Source organism: Erythrolamprus reginae, chromosome 10, assembly GCF_031021105.1.
Source record: "Erythrolamprus reginae isolate rEryReg1 chromosome 10, rEryReg1.hap1, whole genome shotgun sequence".
NCBI classification, from domain to species: domain Eukaryota; kingdom Metazoa; phylum Chordata; class Lepidosauria; order Squamata; family Dipsadidae; genus Erythrolamprus; species Erythrolamprus reginae.
The window spans coordinates 5,429,920-5,451,060 of NC_091959.1; the positions used below are offsets into that span (position 1 = coordinate 5,429,920).

Below are 21,141 nucleotides of genomic sequence, written 5' to 3' on the forward strand. Positions count from 1 at the left end.
AAAATAGTATAAGGGCAGACTAGATGGACCATGAGGTCTTTTTCTGCCGTCAGACTTCTATGTTTCTATGTACCTATTCTAATTTTATGTATGGTGGACTGGTCTCTGGGTGTCACACGACTTTCGTTGCCAATGACAATTCGTTGTTTTTGACAATGACAATAAATATTATTATTATTATTATTATTATTATTATTATTATTATTATTATAATATTTGTATGCCACCCCTCTCCGAAGACTCGGGGCGCCTCACAACAAGACAGTAATACAATACAATGCAAATCTAACATTAAAATTTAAACTACATGTATAAAAAACCCATTAACTACACATTAAATACACACTGTATAATACTATACTATATTAATTATATATTATAAATACTATATATTATAAATACACATTAAATACACAGTCATACACACTCGGTCCAGCTGATCAATATAGAGGTCAGAGAAAACAGGGGGAGGTTAATCCCCCCATGCCTGGGGGCAGAGATGGGCCTTTAGCATTTTGCGGAAGGCAAGGAGGGTAGAGGCAGTTCGAATCTCCGGAGAGGGGCGGCATACAAATCCAATAAATAAATGAATAAATAAATTCCGGAGAGCCGGGGCCGCCACAGAGAAGGCTCTTCCCCTGGGTCCCGTCAGACGGCATTGTTTCATCGACGGGACCTGGAGAAGGCCAACTCTGTGGGACCTAATAGGCCGCTGGGATTCGCGCTGCAGCAAGCAGTCCCATAGGTATTTTGGTCCAATGACGTGTAGGGCTTTATAGGTCATTACCAACACTTTTAATTGTGACCGGAAACTGATCAGTAGCCAGTGCAAGCCACGGAGTGTTGACGAGACATTGGCATATCTTGGGAAGCCCATGATAGCTCTCGTGGCCGCATTCTGCACAATCTGAAGTTTCCAAACACTCTTCAAAGGTAGCCCCATGTAAAGACCGTTATTGGCTAAGTGTGATTGGACATACAAGGAATTTGTCTTTGGTGCATATGCTCTCAGTGTACATAAAGTAAAATATGTCAAGAATCATGTGGTACAACACTTAATGATTGTCATAGGGGTCAAATAAGCAATCAGGAAGCCATCACTATTAATTAAACTCTTAAGTCTACAAGCAACAAATTACAATCCTACAGTCCTAAGTGGGAGGAAATGGGTGATAGGACTGATGAGAAAAAACTAGTAGTAATAGTAATGCAGACTTAGTAAATAGTTTGACAGGGTTGAGAGAATTAATTGTTTAGCAGAGTGAGGGCAATTGGAAACAAAATGTTCTTGTGTCTAAGTTGTCTTGGTGTGCAGTGCTCTGTGGTGACGTTTTGAGGGTAGGAGTTGAAACAGTTTGTGTCCAGAATGCGAGAGGTTAGTAAATATTTTCACAGCCCTCTTTTTGACTCGTGCTGTATACAGGTCTGTTGTGGTTAGCTCTGGCCCAGCTCCTGTCCCAAGGACTGTGGATGTGGGGGAGACATCCACATGCTGCAGGCCTGTTTTGCCCCCAGTGGAATCTGATGATGAAGGTTCCTCTGACCAAGAAGACATGAGTGACAGGGAGGAGAGTGGGGCAGACAGCTCAGAAGGAGATCAATTATCTAGCTCCTCCTTGGATTCAGAACAAGAGTTAATGATGCAGCCACGCATGTGGAGAGCGATGCATAGGCAACAACATCTGAGAGATTATTATCAAAGAAAATGAGGCCACCTGTGGTTGGGTGGGGCTGTGGTCATTAGTGAGGCTGCTATAAATAGCAGCCTGTGGGTTTGGCCATTGTGGAGGATTATCTGATCGTTGTGTTTCATGACTGCTTTACTGACTTTGACCTTTTGTGTGCTGATTTTTCCCTGCTTTGAAACTAAACCAGAGCAAAGTGTGTTTCACTTTGTGGAAGAAGAAGGACTGTGAATTGCCTCACAGCTGCAAGATAAGTATCACAGAACTGATAAGGGACTTGTACAAATTACCAGTTTGTTTGGAGACGAGGGCTCTTTGCTATACCAAAAGAGGGCTTGGTTTAAGTGGATTTTCATTATAAAGAACATTGTTTTGAATTTTCAAACGTGTGTGTGTGTCTGAAATTTGTACCTGTGAATTTTTGGGAGGAGTCTACCAGAGAGCCCGACAGAACACAGGTCCTCAATGGAAGGCAGGTTGGCAGCAATCGTTTTTCCTGCTTGCTTCCATCCCTTGATTCACCTTTCCTGTGTCATCGTTAAAACCATCTATCTTGGGGCTAGCCTTGGCAAGCCCAGCTGTCTTGTGTGAATCTTCAAAACATGCAAGGAACCATCAGAAAAGAACAGTCTGGTCTCAGGACTGTGAGTCAGGCCCCTCTTTTGCAGAAGTGAAATTTACAAAGCTTGGTCAACACGCCCTCAGCGTCTTTGGGTTCCAAAAATAAAAATCAGAGGGGTAATTTCAGGGGTTTTTTTTAAAGGGGGGGAATTGTACATCGGTCTTTTTCAATGGAAGTAAGTTGGAATGATGCTCTTCAGATCATTGGCCAGCAATGAGGGCTGAAAATGTTGGAAGTTATCAATCCAATCTGCCAATCTGCCTTCTGTTGAAGACATCTACTACTACTGAAAGAGTAGTAGATCCTTGGAACAAACTTCCAGCAGACGTGGTTGGTAAATCCACAGTAACCGAATTTAAACATGCCTGGGATAAACATATATCCATTGTAAGATAAAATACAGGAAATAGTATAAGGGCAGACTAGATGGACCATGAGGTCTTTTTCTGCCGCCAGTCTTCTATGTTTCTATGACATGTATAGGGCATGGGGGTCGTGAGTGATGAGACTGTCTCTGGCCCATACGAGATATGAATGTGTGTGATTGTACATGGGGTCTTTTTAAAATTTTTTTAGTAAATTTTCATAATTTTATATAGTTATTTAGATTTCTTATATACAGTGGTATCTCTACTTAAGAATTTAATTCGTTCCGTGACCAGGTTCTTGAGTAGAAAAGTTTGTAAGTAGAAGCAATTTTTTCCATAGGAATCAATGTAAAAGCAAATAATGTGTGCAAACCCATCAGGAAAGAAATAAAAGCTTGGAATTTGGGTGGGAGGAGGAGGAGGAAGAAGAGAAGGAGGAAGAGAGTCACTGCTGAAAGAAGAAGGGGAGGGGAGGGGAATAAAAAATAATCCAAAAATTTAAGACTAAAAAAAGAAAGAGGGACGCTGAGGCTGCCTCCCATACACTGCGCCAGAGAGAGAAACCCAGGAAAAATGGCAGGAAACTGGCCGGGCCTTCGTGCTGCTCTCAAATTTCCTGGGAAATTTTTCCAGGCTCAGGTTCATAGAAACATAGAAGACTGATGGCAGAAAAAGACCTCCTGGTCCATCTAGTCTGCCCTTATACTATTTCCTGTGTTTTATCTTAGGATGGATATATGTTTATCCCAGGCATGTTTAAATTCAGTTACTGTGGATTTGCCAACCCCGTCTGCTGGAAGTTTGTTCCAAGGATCTACTTACTCTTTCAGTGAAATAATATTTCCTCACGTTGCTTTTGATCTTTCCCCCAACTAACCTCAGATTGTGTACCCTTGGTTCTTAAGTAGGTTCTTAAGTAGAAAATGGTTCTTAAGAAGAGGCAAAAAAATCTTGAACACCCAGTTCTTAGCTAGAAAAGTTCTTAAGTAGAGGCGTTCTTGGGTAGAGAGAGTCGCCTCGAAAAGGATGGCATAGAAATGAATGAATGAATGAATGAATGAATGAATGAATGAATGAATGAATGAATGTCTAAGTGCTATTGCTAATGACATCTTCTTGGTCTCTGGAGAGAAGATGGTGAAAACAGCCATCTACCCAATCTTGCACAATGAAGTCATCCCACCAAAGGAAACAGATGGCCAGCTGTGCTGCCGCAGAGGCCTCCTACCCAAAGGGAGATTTCAGGAAGTGGAGATGTATCCTTTGAATCACAGACAGTGAGAGACAGACGTCCTTCGAAACTGGCGTTCCTGTCGGAGAACTGCCTTTGTCCAGGCGGCACAGAGCTAGGTTGGCTTCGTTCTCCCCAAATAAGGCCAAGAAAGCGCTCTTCCGTTCTTACCCGACCAAACCTGATGGGAAGCCCGGAATCTGCTTCGCTTTGCCAATTTCACCACATCCACCCGATGTGGTCAGTTGTCTGACTGCAAGGCCAGCTGGCCACATGGAAGTTCCCTGGTGCGGCCCCAATTTCAGTTTTCTAAATTAATATTAGACTCTAAAAGGTAAGTAAGAGGAGGGGGCAATAGAACTAAAAAGAACAGAAAATAATCTGAACAGAACAGGGAAGGGCAGGGATAAGCAAAGGGGAGGGAAGGGATGAGAAGAGAAGAGAAGATAAAATAGCAAATAGGGAAAAGAGAAGAGAAGAAACAATAGAGAGAATAGAGAGAAGAGAAGAGAGAAGAGAGAAGAGAAGAGAGAATAGCAAATAGGGAAAAGAGAAGAGAAGAGAGAATAGAGAGAATAGAGAAAAGAGAAGAGAAGAGAGAATAGCAAATAGGGAAAAGAGAAGAGAAGAAACAATAGAGAGAATAGAGAGAAGAGAAGAGAGAAGAGAGAAGAGAAGAGAGAATAGCAAATAGGGAAAAGAGAAGAGAGAATAGAGAGAATAGAGAAAAGAGAAGAGAAGAGAGAATAGCAAATAGGGAAAAGAGAAGAGAAGAAACAATAGAGAGAATAGAGAGAAGAGAAGAGAGAAGAGAGAAGAGAAGAGAGAATAGCAAATAGGGAAAAGAGAAGAGAGAATAGAGAGAATAGAGAAAAGAGAAGAGAAGAGAGAATAGCAAATAGGGAAAAGAGAAGAGAAGAAACAATAGAGAGAATAGAGAAAAGAGAAGAGAAGAGAAGGGAGAAGAGAGAAGAGAAGAGAGAATAGCAAATAGGGAAAAGAGAAGAGAAGAGAGAAGAAAGAGAGAAGAGAATAGATAAGAGAAAAGAGAAGAGAGAACAGAGAGAAAAGAAGAGAGAATAGAAACAATAGAGAAGAGAGAATAGCAAATAGGGAAAAGAGAAGAGAACAGAAGAGAATAGAGAATAGAGAGGAGAGGAGAGGAGGAGAGAGAAGAGAAGTTTCCCTGGGAATTCCCAAAGCCAATTTGGAAAACACAGAGAGACATGTACACAGTCAGGAATGCCAGTCTAAAGTACAGCTTAGGTCACACTCGCAGTCTCTGAGATGCAAATGATAAGTTTGGTAAACTATTCTGTTGAATCCACTCTTGTGCTCCATCGCCACCCTCCGCAGCGCAATCCGGATCGCCATTCGGATCCCCGCTCCCGCCCCTTCCCCTTCCCTACCTCCCCGACAAACAGAAGGGCGTCTGTTCGATCCCTGCCGGTGGGTTTCCACGGACCCTTCCCCACCCCTTCGTTCTTCCGGGAGAGGGGCTGGGTGGGTGGCTCTCGCAAGGCGCACCTACCCTTCCCTCGCCTGGCCGCTAACTTTGCTCCAGACCTACGTGGCTGGTGGGGAAAAAAAACCCTACCCCGGAGCCAAATGTTGGGAAAGAAGCGAAAGCGACCAGCTGCGGGCTTCTCCGCTGCAGAGGAGCGGACGCGTGGCCGGAGTTCCCAAGGAACCTGTTTCCAAGGCTTTGTTTTGGGCATGTGGGCGCGGCGGCGGGGGGAAAAAGCCCCTTCCAGTTGCCTTCTCGACCCGGAGGAAGGGAGGGGTGGACAAGCCAAGGCTCGGCTTCTTTCCCTCCGGCTCAAAAGCCCCTTCCCCTTCTTTCCCTGCGCCCCCTCCCCGGCTCAGTGGACTTACCCTACCTTTGCGCAAAGCAAAGTCCGGCCAAGTTGCGCCAGCTCGTTTTTACGCGGCCGTCCTCTTTCCTCCTCCTTCTCCCGCCGTCCTTCCTTTCCCAAGGGCGGGTCTCCTCCAGTGTCTGCGTACCCTCCGGGCATGCAGATCCCAGCTCGTCCGGCCGGAGGGAAACTCCCCGCGGCGCCCTTCGGGGGCGAGAGCCGGAGAGAACCGAGGGGAGTTGAAAAGGAGGCGATGCCAGCCCCCTGGCTTCCGGGGTGGGGAGAGAGGGGGGGGAGAGATGGAAGGGGGCCAAGAGGAAGAAAGGAAAAGGGGAGGGGGAAGGGGAGGGGGAGGGTGGAGATCAGATGGAGGGGGCAGAAAGAGTAGAACAAGGATCCCCAAACTTGGCAACTTTAAGACTTGTGGATTTCAACTCCTAGAATTCTCCAGCCGGCTTCGCAAAGCTGACTGGAGAATTCTAGGAGTTGAAGTCCACAAGTCTTAAAGTTGCCAAGTTTGGGGACCCTTGGAGTAGAACTAGGGTTGGTGATTGCAGTGCCCCGGGGTTTGGGGGGGCTGCCAGAAAAAGAGGAAGGGGTCAGTTTAATTTTCCAAAAAGCAAGACAAAAAGCAATGGATGGAAAGTAATGGAGGAGAGAAACAACCTGGAATTGTTTATTTATTTGAGTATATGAATGGAGTAAATATATTACTCTATTTATGAATCGTTCAGTCTGTCATCTGCACCTCGATCGCTGTCTGGTTCGGTTCTGCAACCCAACAAAGAAGAAGGAGTCAACCTATTCTCTAAAGCAGTGTTTCCCAACCTTGGCCACTTGAAGATATTTGGACTTCAACTCCCAGAATTCCCCAGCCAGCGAATGCTGGCTAGGGAATTCTGGGAGTTGAAGTCCAACTATCTTCAAGTGGCCAAGGTTGGGAAACACTACTCTAAAGCAACCATGGGTAGAACAAGAAGCAATGGGTGGGAACTGAATAAGGAGAGAAGCAACTTAGAACTAAGGAGAAATTTCCTGACAGTCAGAACGGTTGATCAGTGGAACTGCTTGCCTCCAGAAGTTGTGAATGCCCCAACACTGGAAGCTTTTAAGAAGATTTATTTATTTAATTGGATTTGTATGCCGCCCCTCTCCGAGGACTCGGGGCGGCTCACAACATATACAGAAAACAAGAAACAATAATAGCAATCCAATTAATACATTAAAAAACAATCTTTAAAATTCTAATTGAAAAAGAAAGAAAAAACCATCAATATCATTCATTCAACAATCAAACTAAAGCGTTCATTGGTCAGGGGGGAAGATCTAAGGAACCCCAGGCCTGGCGGCAAAGATGAGGAAGGCGAGGAGGGTGGGGGCAGTGCGAATCTCCGGAGGGAGCTGATTCCAGAGGGCTGGGGCCACCACCGAGAAGGCTCTTCCCCTAGGTCCCGCCAGCCGACATTGATCGACGGGATCCTAAGGAAACCAACTCTGGGACCTCACCGGTCGCTGAAGTGAAGTGGTGTAGGGTTTCCTGCCTAAGCAGGGGGTTGGACTAGAAGACCTCCAAGGTCCCTTCCAACTCTGTTGTTGTTGTTATATACCACTTTACAGTGCTTTATAGCCCCCAACAATCTGGGTGGGCCCTCATTTTACTCCTCTTGGAAGGATGGAGAGGACCGCTTAGAGAGGACTGTAAAAGATCTACAAAGCGGTATATAAGTCTAAATGCTAGTGCTAATGCAATTGCTATACAGCAATAGCACTTGGACTTAGCTGCTACATACAGTACAGCTATATAGCAATAGCATTTAGACTTATATAGCGCTTTTACAGCCTTCTCTAAGTGATTTATAGAGTCAGCCTCTTGCCCCCAATAACGTGGGTCCTCATTTTACCCACCTCGGAAGGAGGGAAGGCTGATTCAACCTTGAAGCTGGCGAGATTCGATCTGCCGAACTGCAGACGGCAGTCAACAGAAGAACCCTGCAGTACTGCATTGTAACCACTGCAATACCACTGCAACCACGGTGTCGCTAACCACTGCATCACCAACCATTATAACCATATAATACACACACACAAACACAAAGACACATGGGGTTAGATGCCTTTCATCTTCTCCGTACCTTGATGGTTTAGCCAAGAAAGAAGGAAGTGACAGCATGAACGGGGAAAAAATTGAAACAACGCTGGCCCCAATCCAAGAACTCATTTGTGCCAACCACGTGGCCCGTAGTGTGCCTATCGGGTATTATTGCTGTCTGGGACTGAACTATAAACTAAATTTAGCAGCCCTGGAGAGAAATTGTATTTCCTGTGGAAGACCAAGTCTGAGTCATTGGCTGGTTGACTTCTGAGGAAAGGGAGGGATTCCGAGGACAAGACAAGGCTATGGAAGCCGGCTGATAAATAATCAATGTTTTATCTCCCAATTCCACAGTGTAGATGAGGTCCGATAGGCTTTGATTTAACATGGAATTTTTCTTTATTATTTCCAACAATACTGTATTCTGTGTATATTATACCAGTTTACTTACTTATTTACTTTTTACTTATTTATTTAGTCCAATACACAATGAGGGTTAGTAAAATACATGATGAAGGTTATAGAGGAGATACTCATAGTAAAATATATCTAAGAAATAATAGAAAAGAAGATATAGGAATAGAACATATCAATGAAAGAATAGAAGAAGAGATATAGGAATAGAAGAAAGGAATAGAAGATATAGGAGAGCAAGAGAAGATATAGGAGTCCAGTCAACGAAGCAGTGGAAGTGATGTGCCGGTGCCTGGAGGCTGTTGGGGCCTGGATGGGTGTCAACAAACTCAAACTCAACCCAGACAAGACGGAGTGGCTGTGGGTTTTGCCTCCCAAGGACAATTCTATCTGTCCGTCCATTACCCTGGGGGGGGAATTATTGACCCCCTCAGAGAGGGTCCGCAACTTGGGCGTCCTCCTCGATCCACAGCTCTCATTAGAGAAACATCTTTCAGCTGTGGCGAGGGGGGCGTTTGCCCAGGTTCACCTGGTGCGACAGTTGCGGCCCTATTTGGACCGGGAGTCATTGCTCACAGTCACTCATGCCCTCATCACCTCGAGGCTCGACTTCTGTAACGCTCTCTACATGGGGCTACCTTTGAAAAGTGTTCGGAAACTTCAGATCGTGCAGAATGCAGCTGCGAGAGCAATTATGGGCGTCTCTAAGTATGCCCATATCACTCCAACACTCCGCAGTCTGCATTGGTTGCCGATCAGTTTCCAGTCACAATTCAAAGTGTTGGTTATGACCTATAAAGCCCTTCATGGCACCGGACCAGAATATCTTCGGGACCGCCTCCTGCCGCACGAATCCCAGCGACCGGTTAGGTCCCACAGAGTCGGCCTTCTCCGGGTCCCGTCGACCAAACAATGCCGTCTGGCGGGACCCAGGGGAAGAGCCTTCTCTGTGGGGGCCCCGACCCTCTGGAACCAGCTCCCCCCTGAGATTAGGATTGCCCCCACCCTCCCTGCCTTTCGTAAACTCCTTAAGACCCACCTCTGCCGTCAGGCATGGGGGAACTAAACATCTCCCCCTTGCCCATGTTGTTTTGCCATTGATTGATTGACTGTGTGTGTTTTTATATACATTGGGATTGTTTTATAAATTTATTAATTTTAAACTGTAATTAGATTGGTGGGCATTGGATTTGTTATTATGTACTGTTTTATTGTTGTTGTGAGCCGCCCCGAGTTTGCGGAGAGGGGCGGCATATAAATCCAATAAATCTAATCTAATCTAATCTAATAGGACAGGGGACGGAAGGAACTCTAGCGCACTTGAACTTGCCCCTTACTGACCTCTTAGGAATCTGGAGAGGTCAACCGTAGATAATCTGAGGGTAAAGTGCTGGGGGTTTGGGGATGACACTATGGAGTCCAGTAATGAGTTCCACGCTTCGACAACTCGGTTACTGAAGTCATATTTTTTACAGTCAAGTTTGGAGCGGTTAATATTAAGTTTAAATCTGTTGTGTGCTCTTGTGTTGTTGTGGTTGAAGCTGAAGTAGTCGCCGACAGGCAGGACGTTGCAGCATATGATCTTGTGGACAATACAGTACTTATATCTTGTTTAAGGCGTCTTAATTCTAGGCTTTCTAGGCCCAGGATTGGAAGTCTAGTCTCGTAGGGGATTCTGTTTCGAGTGGAGGAGTGAAGGGCTCTTCTGGTGAAGTATCTTTGGACATTTTCAAGGGTGAGATGCGATATGGGTTCCAAACAGTTCTCGCATCTCCTTCCTTATCCGCACAACCCCGCAACTCCCTGCGTTCTCACGACCCACCAAGCCACCCAGCGTTGTTCCCGCGAAGGGAGGGAGGTGGTTCCCTTCGCGGGAACAGCGGGACAAGGAAGGGGAGGAGACTGAGGGCACGCGAAAAGGACACGCCCTCCCACGTGACGTTGCGGCGCGAGGGCCGGGCGTGTGGGCGGCGCTTCCAGGCCCCTCCTCCTCCTCGTCGTCCTTGCCTTTCTGCGTTCTCGGCGGCCGCCTCCGGTCTCCTTGCTATCGCGAGAAGCGAGGGGCGAATTCTCGCGAGATTCCGGCGCTGCCGCAGAAGGAGCCCACTCCGCCGTCGCTGAGGGGAAGGAGAAAAAAAAAAGGCAGGCAAAGGCGACGCCGAAGGGCGCCGGAGCCTGTGTCGCCCGCCTCGCCTTCCTCCTCCTTCCTCCTCCTCGTCTCCCCTTGCCCTGTCCTCTCCTCCCTCGCCGGCCGCCGCCCCCGCGCCCCCCTTGCCCGCCCTTCCTCCTCCTCCGCCGCCGGGACGATGCTGCGGGGCCCAGCCACCCTGCCCGCGGCCCTCTCGCTCCTCCTGGCCACGGCGGGGAGCCTCTGGCCGACGCCGGTCGGCGCGCAGAACGGTAAGGAAAAGCGGCCCTGGGGGGGGGGAGGGAGGAGGGGGGCGAGGAGACTACCTGAGGCGGTGATTGACAGGGGGCGGGGTCGAGAATGGGCGGGGCGCCTCGGCGGGGGCGCGGCCAGGGAGGTTCTGAAAAATTCTGCCTGTGGAAGGCGAGGGCTGGGATGGGAGACCACCAGGAAAGCCCAAGCCTAGGGAAAGAGGAAAAGGAAGCCATGGCAGGGAAAAGCTGCAGAGGGAAGGCAGGTTGTGGGTCAAGAGTCACCTTTTTCCTTCCCTGAGCCATGGCTGAGGGTGGATCTGTTGCAGCAGAGGGTGGGAGAGATTGCTGGAGAAATCTACCCAGGGTTTTGTCAGGGAGCAGCTGTCCTTACCTTTTGCAGGGGGATGGGGGGAAGGATAATATCCCAGAAGCGTAGCCAGGTTTGGGGAAGTCGTGGGCCCCTATCATCATCAGAGGTGTGCCTTTATCAGCCCTAATCTGAGGCCCTCCAGATGTGCAGACATCCAGACTCCTAGCAGCACAGCTGAGAGATAAGCATCCTGGGAATTGTAGTGACAGCATGCCCTGGTAAAATAGCAGGGAGGAGGTTGGGTGTAAGATCTTGGGGACTAGAGCCCTGGGATGCCCAGGTAAATTGCCTTGAAGGTACTTCACTTTGTTGTTTGCTTATTAGCTGGGTGAAGATGAAAAGGATGAGGCATACAGAAGCAAGGTATTGCTGTTATCATAAGTTGGCTTTATTAGGGAAAATGCCCTTGGATCGTTGGCAATAAGCCTGGCCACCAAAAATCCAATTTATTGCTATAGGATGATGAAATAATATTGCTGTAGAGGTAGCCCTCGACAAGGTCACAGTTGAGCCTGGCACCTCTGTTGTTAGGCGGAGACATTCGTTAAGTGAGTTTTGCACCATTTTATGACTTTTCTTGCCCCAGTGGTTAGGTGAACCAGTGCCGTTGATAAGTTAGTAACCTGGTTGTTAAGTGAATCCGGCTTCCCCATTGATTTTTGCCAGTCAGGAGATCACAAAAGGTGGTCACATAGCCCAGGACACAGGAAAAAGCTGTGGGGGCGCAGCAGGTAGAGTGCAGTACTGCAGGCCACTGAAGCTGACTGTAGATCTGTAGGTCAACGGTTCAAATCTCATCACCGGCTCAAGATTGACTCAGCCTTCCATCCTTCCGAGGTGGGTAAAATGAGGACCCGGATTGTGGGGGCAATATGCTGGCTCTGTTAAAAAGTGCTATTGCTAACATGCTGTAAGCCGCCCTGAGTCTAAGGAGAAGGGTGGCATAAAAATTGGATAAATAAATAAATAAATAAAGGTCATAAATATGAGCCTGTTGCCAAGCGTCTGACATTTGATCACAGGGATGCTGCAATGGTCATAACTATGAAAAACTGTCATAAGCCACTTTTTTCAATGCCGTTGTAACTTTGAACGGTCACTAAATGAACTGTAACAAGTCGAGGACTACCTGTATTGCTTTTAGTGATAGTCCCAAATTTGATTGAAAACTGCCCTCCATTTATGCATGCAGTATGCAAGCTCTTTAATCTCAAAAAAATATAAAATTACTTGAATTGTCTGTAGAGGTGGTCAAGAGGTTTGACCTGAAAGGCAGGCAAGATGTGGAAATCAGATATACTTGCTAAAATTTGCTACAGGGCAGTGCATAAAGCGGTTTCGTTATGTTCCAGATGTGTTGGAAAGGCAGCTCCTCTGATTCCAAGCATGGTCCCAAATTCCAAGATTGGATGTTAACTCTGCAATCCAGGCCCAGTTCTCTGCATTGCCACAAAGCTGACTTACTAGCCTCAAAATGGCTGGTCTGGCTTAGAATGTCCCTGGAAGCTGATGAAAGGAAGGCAATAAAAGATAGATGAAAAAATCTGTGGCAGTATCCATAGAAGAGTTAGGGCAGTAAGGAGACGATTAATTTAAATTGGCAAGAGGTTTAATAATATGGGTAGGTGGCAGGAAGGAAAGGACAGAACAGGAGGGTCAAGAATCTAGAACACACAAAATATATAATCAGCTGAAAAATATGCTGCTCATGGCGGACCAGAAGCAAAAAATGTATTCTCCTATGTCCCTCTTCAGACAGAGAGTCATTCAGTCCTTCTATCTTCAGTTGTTTAACAAGAAGGAAATTAGTCCATTTTAATGAACACTTTATAGTTTTTTCTGCAGCCTTTCTGTTCATTCCCAAGCTTCTCCTCCCTACCCCAAAATGCCTAAGAATAGCTTAAATATAAAGCAAGGAAACATGGCAATGAATGGAAATGTTGAGAGGTGCCTGCATCGTAAGACAAAAAAAAGCATGCTTTGTTACTGGTATTTGTGAGATCCCTAAAGAAGTCTATGACACTGCTCTTTTGAATAATGGGTGCATTCTGTTTGATCAGATAGAACATCTGTATGCTTTGTGCTCCTTCACAACACAAGAGAGTTCTTCTGATAGGTCTATCATGGAAAATCTTTTCTGCTCCAGAGAACTGTGAGAAACATGAGTTTGCATCCGAGTGAGTGACGCTTGTCAGTAGAGAGAGTATAAAACGAATGCAGGAAAGCTCAGCATGTCCAAGCATGGCCCAAAGAAGATTCAGGAAGCATTTTTGAGGTAAAAGACCAAAAGATGAGCGTATAGGAGCAATATCTCAATTGAACGCTGTAATAGCAAATTGATTTGTTGTTTTGATATCAAAATTATACCTTTTTCCCTTCACTTTCTTCCCAGCATGACCAGTATTTTCAAAAAAGACAGTTCTGAAATTTTTAGAACATCAATTCCTCAATTCTTAATTAAAGGGGGACTTATATATGGCTTTCGTTTTTTTCCCCCTGTGTTCCTAGTAATTTGTAAAATTATACCAAAACTGCTTTAAGTCAAGTTAACTTGAAAATAAGAAATTACAAATAAGGGAAAACCTGCAGTACTTGCACAGAACTATGTTGGACTGTTTATATTGTGTGCTATCATGCCAAATCTGAATTAAAAGCAGAATTAGTACAGTAACAGAATTATAGAGTAACAGAATTATATAAGTGGTCAGGTCTTATAATTGTGATCTAGAAATTCATTGAACAACTCTGTGTGACTGATCACTCACAGGCTTTGAATACATTCCAATTTTCTGGTAGATCAATACAAGAAGACTTGTCTAGTTTGCCTAAATTTGGCAATGTAAATAAGGAATGTTTCAAATCATTTACAATAGAAATTATTCAGACTTTCACTCTTTACTAACATATGGCAATAACTGGCTTTGATAGGATGAAACAAACTTAATTAGCGCAAAACTAATGACAATAAGCAGGTATCTTCAGAATAATAACTGATTTACATCATGAAAGTGAGACAAGGCTGAGGACCTTTTTCCCCATGCATTCATTTGACCTTGAAAATATTATTAGTGTGGATAGTACTAACATTGAAAACAATAAATATTTCCATTTTGGTCATTGTACTACAGAAGATTACTATTAAAATTAAAATCTGTATTGTCTTGAGTGCAGCTGCTATAAGAGTTTTAGAGGTCTGGGTCAAAGAAAGGTTTAAATTAGGAGATTTGCTAAGTAATGTAAATTTATTATGCACCTTTCACAAACGCTGCTTGATAGAAGCCGTTAAACATAAATTCTATTTGTTCTATGACTTTTATTTCAGTTGTGCCTATTCATAAACACCAAATGTATCTATCGCTCTCGGCTTCCCTGCGAAACCATATTAAAGGATTAGCCTCCAAGCTTGAAAATACAAAGATCACTAGAGCAGAACTCATTTTGAACAGCTCCACTTCCTGCTAACTGGTGTAGGATGCACAAAGCAAAGGAAGGGTTGTGTTTGCATTTTCATTAAGGCCATGTATATTTCAGCAGCACCCTCAGAACAGAGTGGCTCAGCAGGGTCGTGTAGCTACGCACAGGAGCTGTATTGTGATTCTGCAATGCTAGCATTATCCAGCACAGCTTTTAGTGACATGAGGCCTTTTGGTCACATTAATAATTGAGTATAAGTATGGCCCACCTCATGACTTGCTGTATAGAACCTGCAGCCAAAACTACATTAAGATACATCATGTTTGGACTTGGATTTTTGTTAGAGGCCTTATTTTATAATGCTTTTGTGCCTGTAGAAATTATTTGAAGAAACTAATTGAACCTGACAGTGAAAAATATATCCAGTGTGTTCAAAATTCTAAAACAGGTATAACGCTAATCAAAATTATAGCAATACTCAGAAATATTTATCCTAACTAGATTTGCAGACATTCTGTTCAACTGTATTTGGCACAGTTTTCTCTTTATCAAAAGAGAATAAAACTATCATTTAGGTGGGTAAAAGCAAAAATGTGGTAGATGTTGAATATTACACCACAATGCATATATTGGTTGAGTTTTCACCAAATTAGGGTTGAAAATATAGTTCCAAAGTTTTACTGTAATTTTTTAAGACGGTAGTGTCCCATCCTTCCTTCACTAGTTGAGCACCAGAAACTTTCCAGCAGCTACATGATAAAGAAATGATCAGCAGTGTGGAATTAAATCAGCAAATATCTTACCCCTTTCTTGGCACCAAATCTGAAACTGGGAAGTGTGTCAGGAATGATTCCTGATCTCATAGGGAGGTGCTTTGTGAAATGCGAGCCAAAAACTAAAGTTCTTCCTTGGTTGATATAATACTACCTTGATTTAAAACAATGGTTGTCTTACTTCATGACTGAACGCATATTGGAATATGAGGGAAGTGACTAACTTTCCAGGGTGACTCAGAGTATAAACATGCAGGTGACCACCTACGTTATCTTGAAATATTTTGCAATCTAGTTTAGGTGTTTATTTGATTGACAGAAAAGTAATGTTCTAATTTAATTGGTAATCTAGGTGTAATCTAGCTAATTAGATGAAGCCAGAGCTAGTTGAGTGTAACAGTTAAGGCATTAGGCAAGAAACCAGGAATCTGTGAGTTCTACTCTTGCCTTGGGCACAAAGCTAGCCCGCCTGTACTTGGACATGGGATTTGAGAACAAATGAATTCTTAGTCATTACCAAAAATCCCATTTGTACTACACTGCTCAAAAAAATAAACAACAAAATATAACTCCAAATAAATCAAACTTCTGTGAAATCAAACCGTCCACTTAGGAAGCAACACTGATTGACAATCAATTTCACATGCTGTTGTGCACATTCAATTTTGTACAGAACAAAAGTATTCAATGAGAATATTTTATTCATTCAGATCTAGGATGTGTTATTAGAGTGTTCCCTTTATTTTTTTGAGCAGTATATTTTGGCTCCAGAGCTTGAAAGGTTTAAAGGAATTGAAAATGCTGGTTCAGTTCTTGGGGTGGGGAATAGATATCTACATGGCATGGGCTAGTTATTTGGTGTGTGATAACAGTAGCATGATTGCTTGCCTAATTTTTGCATCTTCGTGATCCCTTTGTTTTTAATCAGCCAAAGTTTATGGTAATACAGCGATTATTGCAACACATGAGTTCTTTAACTGTGGGCTGCTACAAGATGTGTAGGACAATTTATCTGACTATCATATATCCCTCTGGGCTTGAAGTAAGAGGAGATCAAAGCCCAAGCATTGTGGAGCCCTGGTTATTATAATAGAGAGCTTTTTTCTAATCCCGGTGTTAATCCAAAGGAGATAATAAAGGAGAATTATTGAAGTTTAAACGAAGAGAATTCCGGAGAAGACTTAAGATGTCAACCCAGTTTCTAACCACCTCCCTTGGAACTATTATTATTATTAGATGGAACGAAGGGGGGGGGATAGACATACCCTCTTTCTGTCGCAGGATCTTTAAAATCTGGTGGCTTTTCTCCCTAAAGCTTGGCCTTTTTGCCACTCACTTTTCTTCTCTTGAACTCACACTATAGCCACTGTTGTAGATGGGCATGTCTCTCTTTCTGTTTTCGTTTTGTTTTTGTGTTTTTCTGCGATTTCATTTGCTTTCTTTATAAGATCTGTTTTCTTTTTCCCACCCCCCCGTTCATCTGTCATGGCCTTTCTGCTGCCCCCTTTTCCCTCTCTAGCTGGGTTTGTCAAGTCGCCTATGTCAGAGACTAAGCTCACAGGGGACGCCTTTGAACTGTATTGTGACGTGGTTGGGAGCCCCACCCCAGAGATCCAGTGGTGGTACGCTGAAGTCAACCGGGCTGAATCTTTCAAACAGCTGTGGGACGGTGCTCGCAAGCGCCGTGTCGCCATTAACACTGCCTACGGGGTGAATGGCGTCAGCGTGCTGAGAATCACCCGTCTCACCTTGGAAGACTCTGGGACGTATGAGTGCAGGGCGAGCAACGACCCCAGGAGGAATGACTTGAGGCAAAATCCTGCCATTACGTGGATACGAGCCCAGGCTACTATAAGCGTCCTTCAGAGTGAGTTCAGTTCCTCCGAGCAGTAGTGGTGTAGTCTCTAGAGGCACCTCCCGGAGATCCTCCTTCCCTCCCCACCTCTCTTGTGACCCTTAGTATCACCCACCAATTGTCTTTGTTGCGTGCGTGCGTGTGCATGGTGGGGAAAAGGTGTGTTGATTTCTTAATTTGTGACCATATCAAGTGTGTGTGTTTTTTTGCCACCACCTTAATGTGTCTCCTCCTTCCTAGGATCAGAAGTATTGAGGAGAATCTTTGAAACTGTCTTCTACAGTAGTTCCTCTGAAAATGAAGCTGGTATTGGAATGTTTGTTTCCTTTTGCTTTTTATTCCTTTTTGTTTATTTATTTTACCTTTCACAGTAGGCTTTGTGCTCTCCTAGTTTCTCCATGAGTGCCTTTTCTCTTTTGCGTTAATTTTTAACCTAACCATTTCTTTTTATTATGATTATTATTGTTATTATTTCGTTTATTGGGATATCGTGGAATGGCCTGCCTTTTCTTCTTGGTTTCAAGTCCATAGACTCTCGCCTGCAACCTCTATTGCCTAAAACAGTGTTTCCCAACCTTGACAACTTGATTTGGACTTCAATTCCCAGAATTCCCCAGCCAGCGAATGCTGGCTGGGGAATTCTGGGAGTTGAAGTCCAGATATCTTCAAGTTGCCAAGGTTGGGAAACACTGGCCTAAAAAAATGTTGGGTTTTAAGTCAGAAGTTGCTTTGTATAAACAATATACATATCGAAACTTCCCAGATGTTGAGTCTCTGCTTGGTGTATCTGAAGCCTGTTGGTTGCTTACAAATACAGTGATACCTCGTCTTACAAACCCCTCGTCATACAAACTTTTCGAGATACAAACCCGGGGTTTAAGATTTTTTTGCCTCTTCTTCCAAACTATTTTCACCTTACAAACCCAAGCCGCCGCCACTGGGATGCCCCGCCTCCAGACTTCTGTTGCCAGCGAAGCGCCCGTTTTTGCACTGCTGGGATTCCCCCTGAGGCTCCCCTCCATGGGAAACACCACCTCCAGACTTCCGTGTTTTTGCAATGCTGCAGGGGAATCCCAGCAGCGCAAAAACGGGCGCTTCACTGGCAACGGAAGTCCAGAGGTGGGGTTTTGAGAACTTCTGTGTTTTTGCGAAGCTACAATTTCGCTGAGGCTCCCCTCGCTGGAAACCCCACCTCCGGACTTCCGTTGCCAGCGAAGCACCTGTTTTTGGACTGCTGGGATTCCCCTGCAGCATCACAAAAACACAGAATTCCAGGGGTAGGGTTTCCCATGGAGGGGAGCCTCAGGGGGAATCCCAGCAGTGCAAAAACGGGTGCTTCATCTGGAAAATGGGTGAGTTTTGGGCTTGCACGCATGAATCGCTTTTCCATTGATTCCTATGGGAAACATTGTTTCGTCTCACAAACCTTTCACCTTACAAACCTCGTCCCGGAACCAATTAATTTCGTAAGACGAGGTATCACTGTACAAGCCTTTTCTTTCTCATCTCCTTCCTGTAACACTCAAGTAATATGTCCTCACGTACAAAGCTAAATTGCATGGGGTGATCTTGTAACCGACTTATTTATTAAGCCATTGATTCTATCAGAAGGCTTAGAAATCATGATTACATTCTAAAAGGTTGTCTGAGGTGGTTCGTGAACAGCCCCGTGGCACAGAGAAACAGCCCAATGCATTGTGAAGCAAGCGGCAACGAAACGTTAATACATTCCATCACAGGAAGACTTTATTCTGAAAGGTGGTATATCAATACTTATGGAAATTAATATTCGGCGCACGTTAAGTTTCACCTTGGACAACTTCTTGGGGGATTAGGTAATTGACATCTATTAATCCTAATGGATTTATTCCTGATTTATAGGAAAATTATCCTAAATATTAGACCCTGGGAAGTCAACAATGGAAAGAGAACTATTGCCTTTAGTTGATGCCTGTAAACTTCTCAGATATCTTCAGTCCACTGTAGATTTATTTTGTGTCCATTGTATAGACCAGGGGTAGGCAAAGTCGGCTCTTCTAGGACTTGTGGACTTCAAGTCCCAGAATTCCTGAGCCAATCATGCTAGCTCAGGAATTCTGGGAGTTGAAGTCCACATGTCCTAGAAGAGCTGACTTTGCCTACCCCTGGTATAGACGATTTCCAACCTTGTTTTTTTCCTTAGACCTGCTGTTAGAAAACTTACTGACCTAACATGCTATTAAGTCTGGCAATTTCTAGTTCTAAGCCATACATAATGAACCTGCATCTGAATTACTGACATTTTAACAGTTCTTTTTAGAGTCCAGGATCTGCAAGGCAGCAGAATCCATTTGGAAATGAGGCTTGTTGTAGGACATTTTACAACATGGTTTTTAATATGGAAATGGGTGGGTCCTTCCTTCCCTCCCTCCCTCCCCTTCCTTCCTTCCTTCCTTCCTCCCCCTCTTCCTTTCTTTCTTTCTCCCTCCCATCCCCCTCCTTCCTTCCTCCCCCCCTCCCCCTCTTCCTTCCTTCCTTTCTCCCTCCCTCTCCCCCCTTCCTTCCCTCCCTCCTTCCTTCCCTCCCTCCCTCCTTCCTTCCCTCCCTCCCTCCCTCCCCTTTCTTCCTTCCTTCCCGCCTCCCCCTCTTCCTTCCTTCCTTTCTCCCTCCCATCCCCCTCCTTCCTTCCCTCCTTCCTTCCCTCCCTCCCTCCTTCCTTCCTTCCCTCCCCTTCCTTCCTTCCCCCCTCCCCCTCTTCCTTCCTTCCTTTCTCCCTCCCTCTCCCCCCTTCCTTCCTTCCTTCCCTCCCTCCCTCCTTCCTTCCCTCCCTCCTTCCTTCCTTCCCTCCCTCCCTCCCTCCCTCCCCTTTCTTCCTTCCTTCCCCCCTCCCCCTCTTCCTTCCTTCCTTCCTTTCTCCCTCCCATCCCCCTCCCTCCTTCCTTCCCTCCCTCCCTCCCCTTCCTTTCTTCCTTCCTTCCCCCTCCCCCTCTTCCTTCCTTCCTTCCTTTCTCCCTCCCTCTCCCCCCTTCCTTCCTTCCTTTCTTCCGCCCGCAAGGCCCATCTCAATTGAACACAAGACTTGCAAGATAAATTCTACATTGAAAGCAGGCAAGAATATATGGAAAGTAACCTTGGTTATTATTATTATTTTTTTGCACCTCAGTGATAGGTTAATCAGTTAAAAAGATCTGAAGGAGTCTGGCAGCACTTTTTCCAGCAAGCAGATTTTATTTAAAAACATTTTTTTTTGGTAAATGCGGCTCCATCAGATCCATGCCTTGGCTAAACCAATCTAATCATAAACCCCAGTCGGTAATGTCAGCACTCATATCAAAACCATAATCTCAAAAGTAAGGCATTGCTTAACTTTTAGAAGCTTTTAGGAAGATTACTTTCTTTTCTGCTGGTTTACCTTCTATATTGGCATGCACATAAAAAAAAAAAATAAAGCTACATGAGTAGGATGTATGTGTATCAAAATGGAGTGTTACAGTGTATCAGAGACTGATGTGTGAGAAAAAATTGCCCACAGGGTGGTATAAGGATCATGAAAATGTGAAATATTCAGTAATAAGGTGGATTATTTTTTCTTATTTGTTGTGGTTTATAACCTTATCCTGGGCCATGCAGTGAAAATAAATCTGGTAACTTAATCTGGATTTCTGATCATAATGCTACACCATAAATGTTTTGTGTATGTGCGTGTGTGTGTGTAAACAGAATAGTGCAAAGTATACATCTATTAAGGTATAGAAAGGAAGTCTATGGTGCTTTGCTTGCACAGCATACAAACTCCTATTATAGAAGACTTAAAGAACTTCCTGCAGTATATAACTACAACTGTTGGGGAACGCAAACAAATCCCTTTTTTAAAGTGAGATAATGTTTTTCTAGTTAGGAATCGGCAGTAAGAACAGCTAACAGTAGAAGATTATTTTATTAAAAAACAAGAATCAGTTATGTCTCATGTGACATACATTATACACAATTATGATATAGTTTTAACAACCTAGAGAAATACTGGATGGTCAGTGTGATTGTCCAGTAGTAGTTGCATGCTTGTCTCGCTATCAGTTTGATATTACTGGTACCATTTTACT

The 21,141-nt window shown here is 44.5% G+C and overlaps 2 protein-coding genes across 3 annotated transcripts in view; one reads left to right on the top strand and one right to left on the bottom strand.

Annotated features, from left to right (window-relative positions):
- CD276 (CD276 molecule) overlaps positions 1–6,045 on the bottom strand; it is a 29,254-nt gene extending 23,209 nt beyond the window's left edge. Inside the window, exon 1 of one of the 2 annotated variants that reach the window (XM_070763621.1) lies at positions 5,782–6,045. The gene's annotated coding sequence lies outside the window, so the exon portion shown is untranslated. The remainder of the gene's footprint in view (positions 1–5,781) is intronic. The other variant, XM_070763620.1, reaches the window with a different exon arrangement.
- Positions 6,046–10,282: 4,237 nt separating this feature from the next.
- The window catches only part of NPTN (neuroplastin), a 38,360-nt gene continuing 27,501 nt past the window's right edge, over positions 10,283–21,141 (top strand). The window contains exon 1 of the mRNA XM_070763440.1: positions 10,283–10,668. Coding sequence (XP_070619541.1) covers positions 10,575–10,668 — 94 coding nt within the window. The 5' untranslated portion in view covers positions 10,283–10,574. The remainder of the gene's footprint in view (positions 10,669–21,141) is intronic.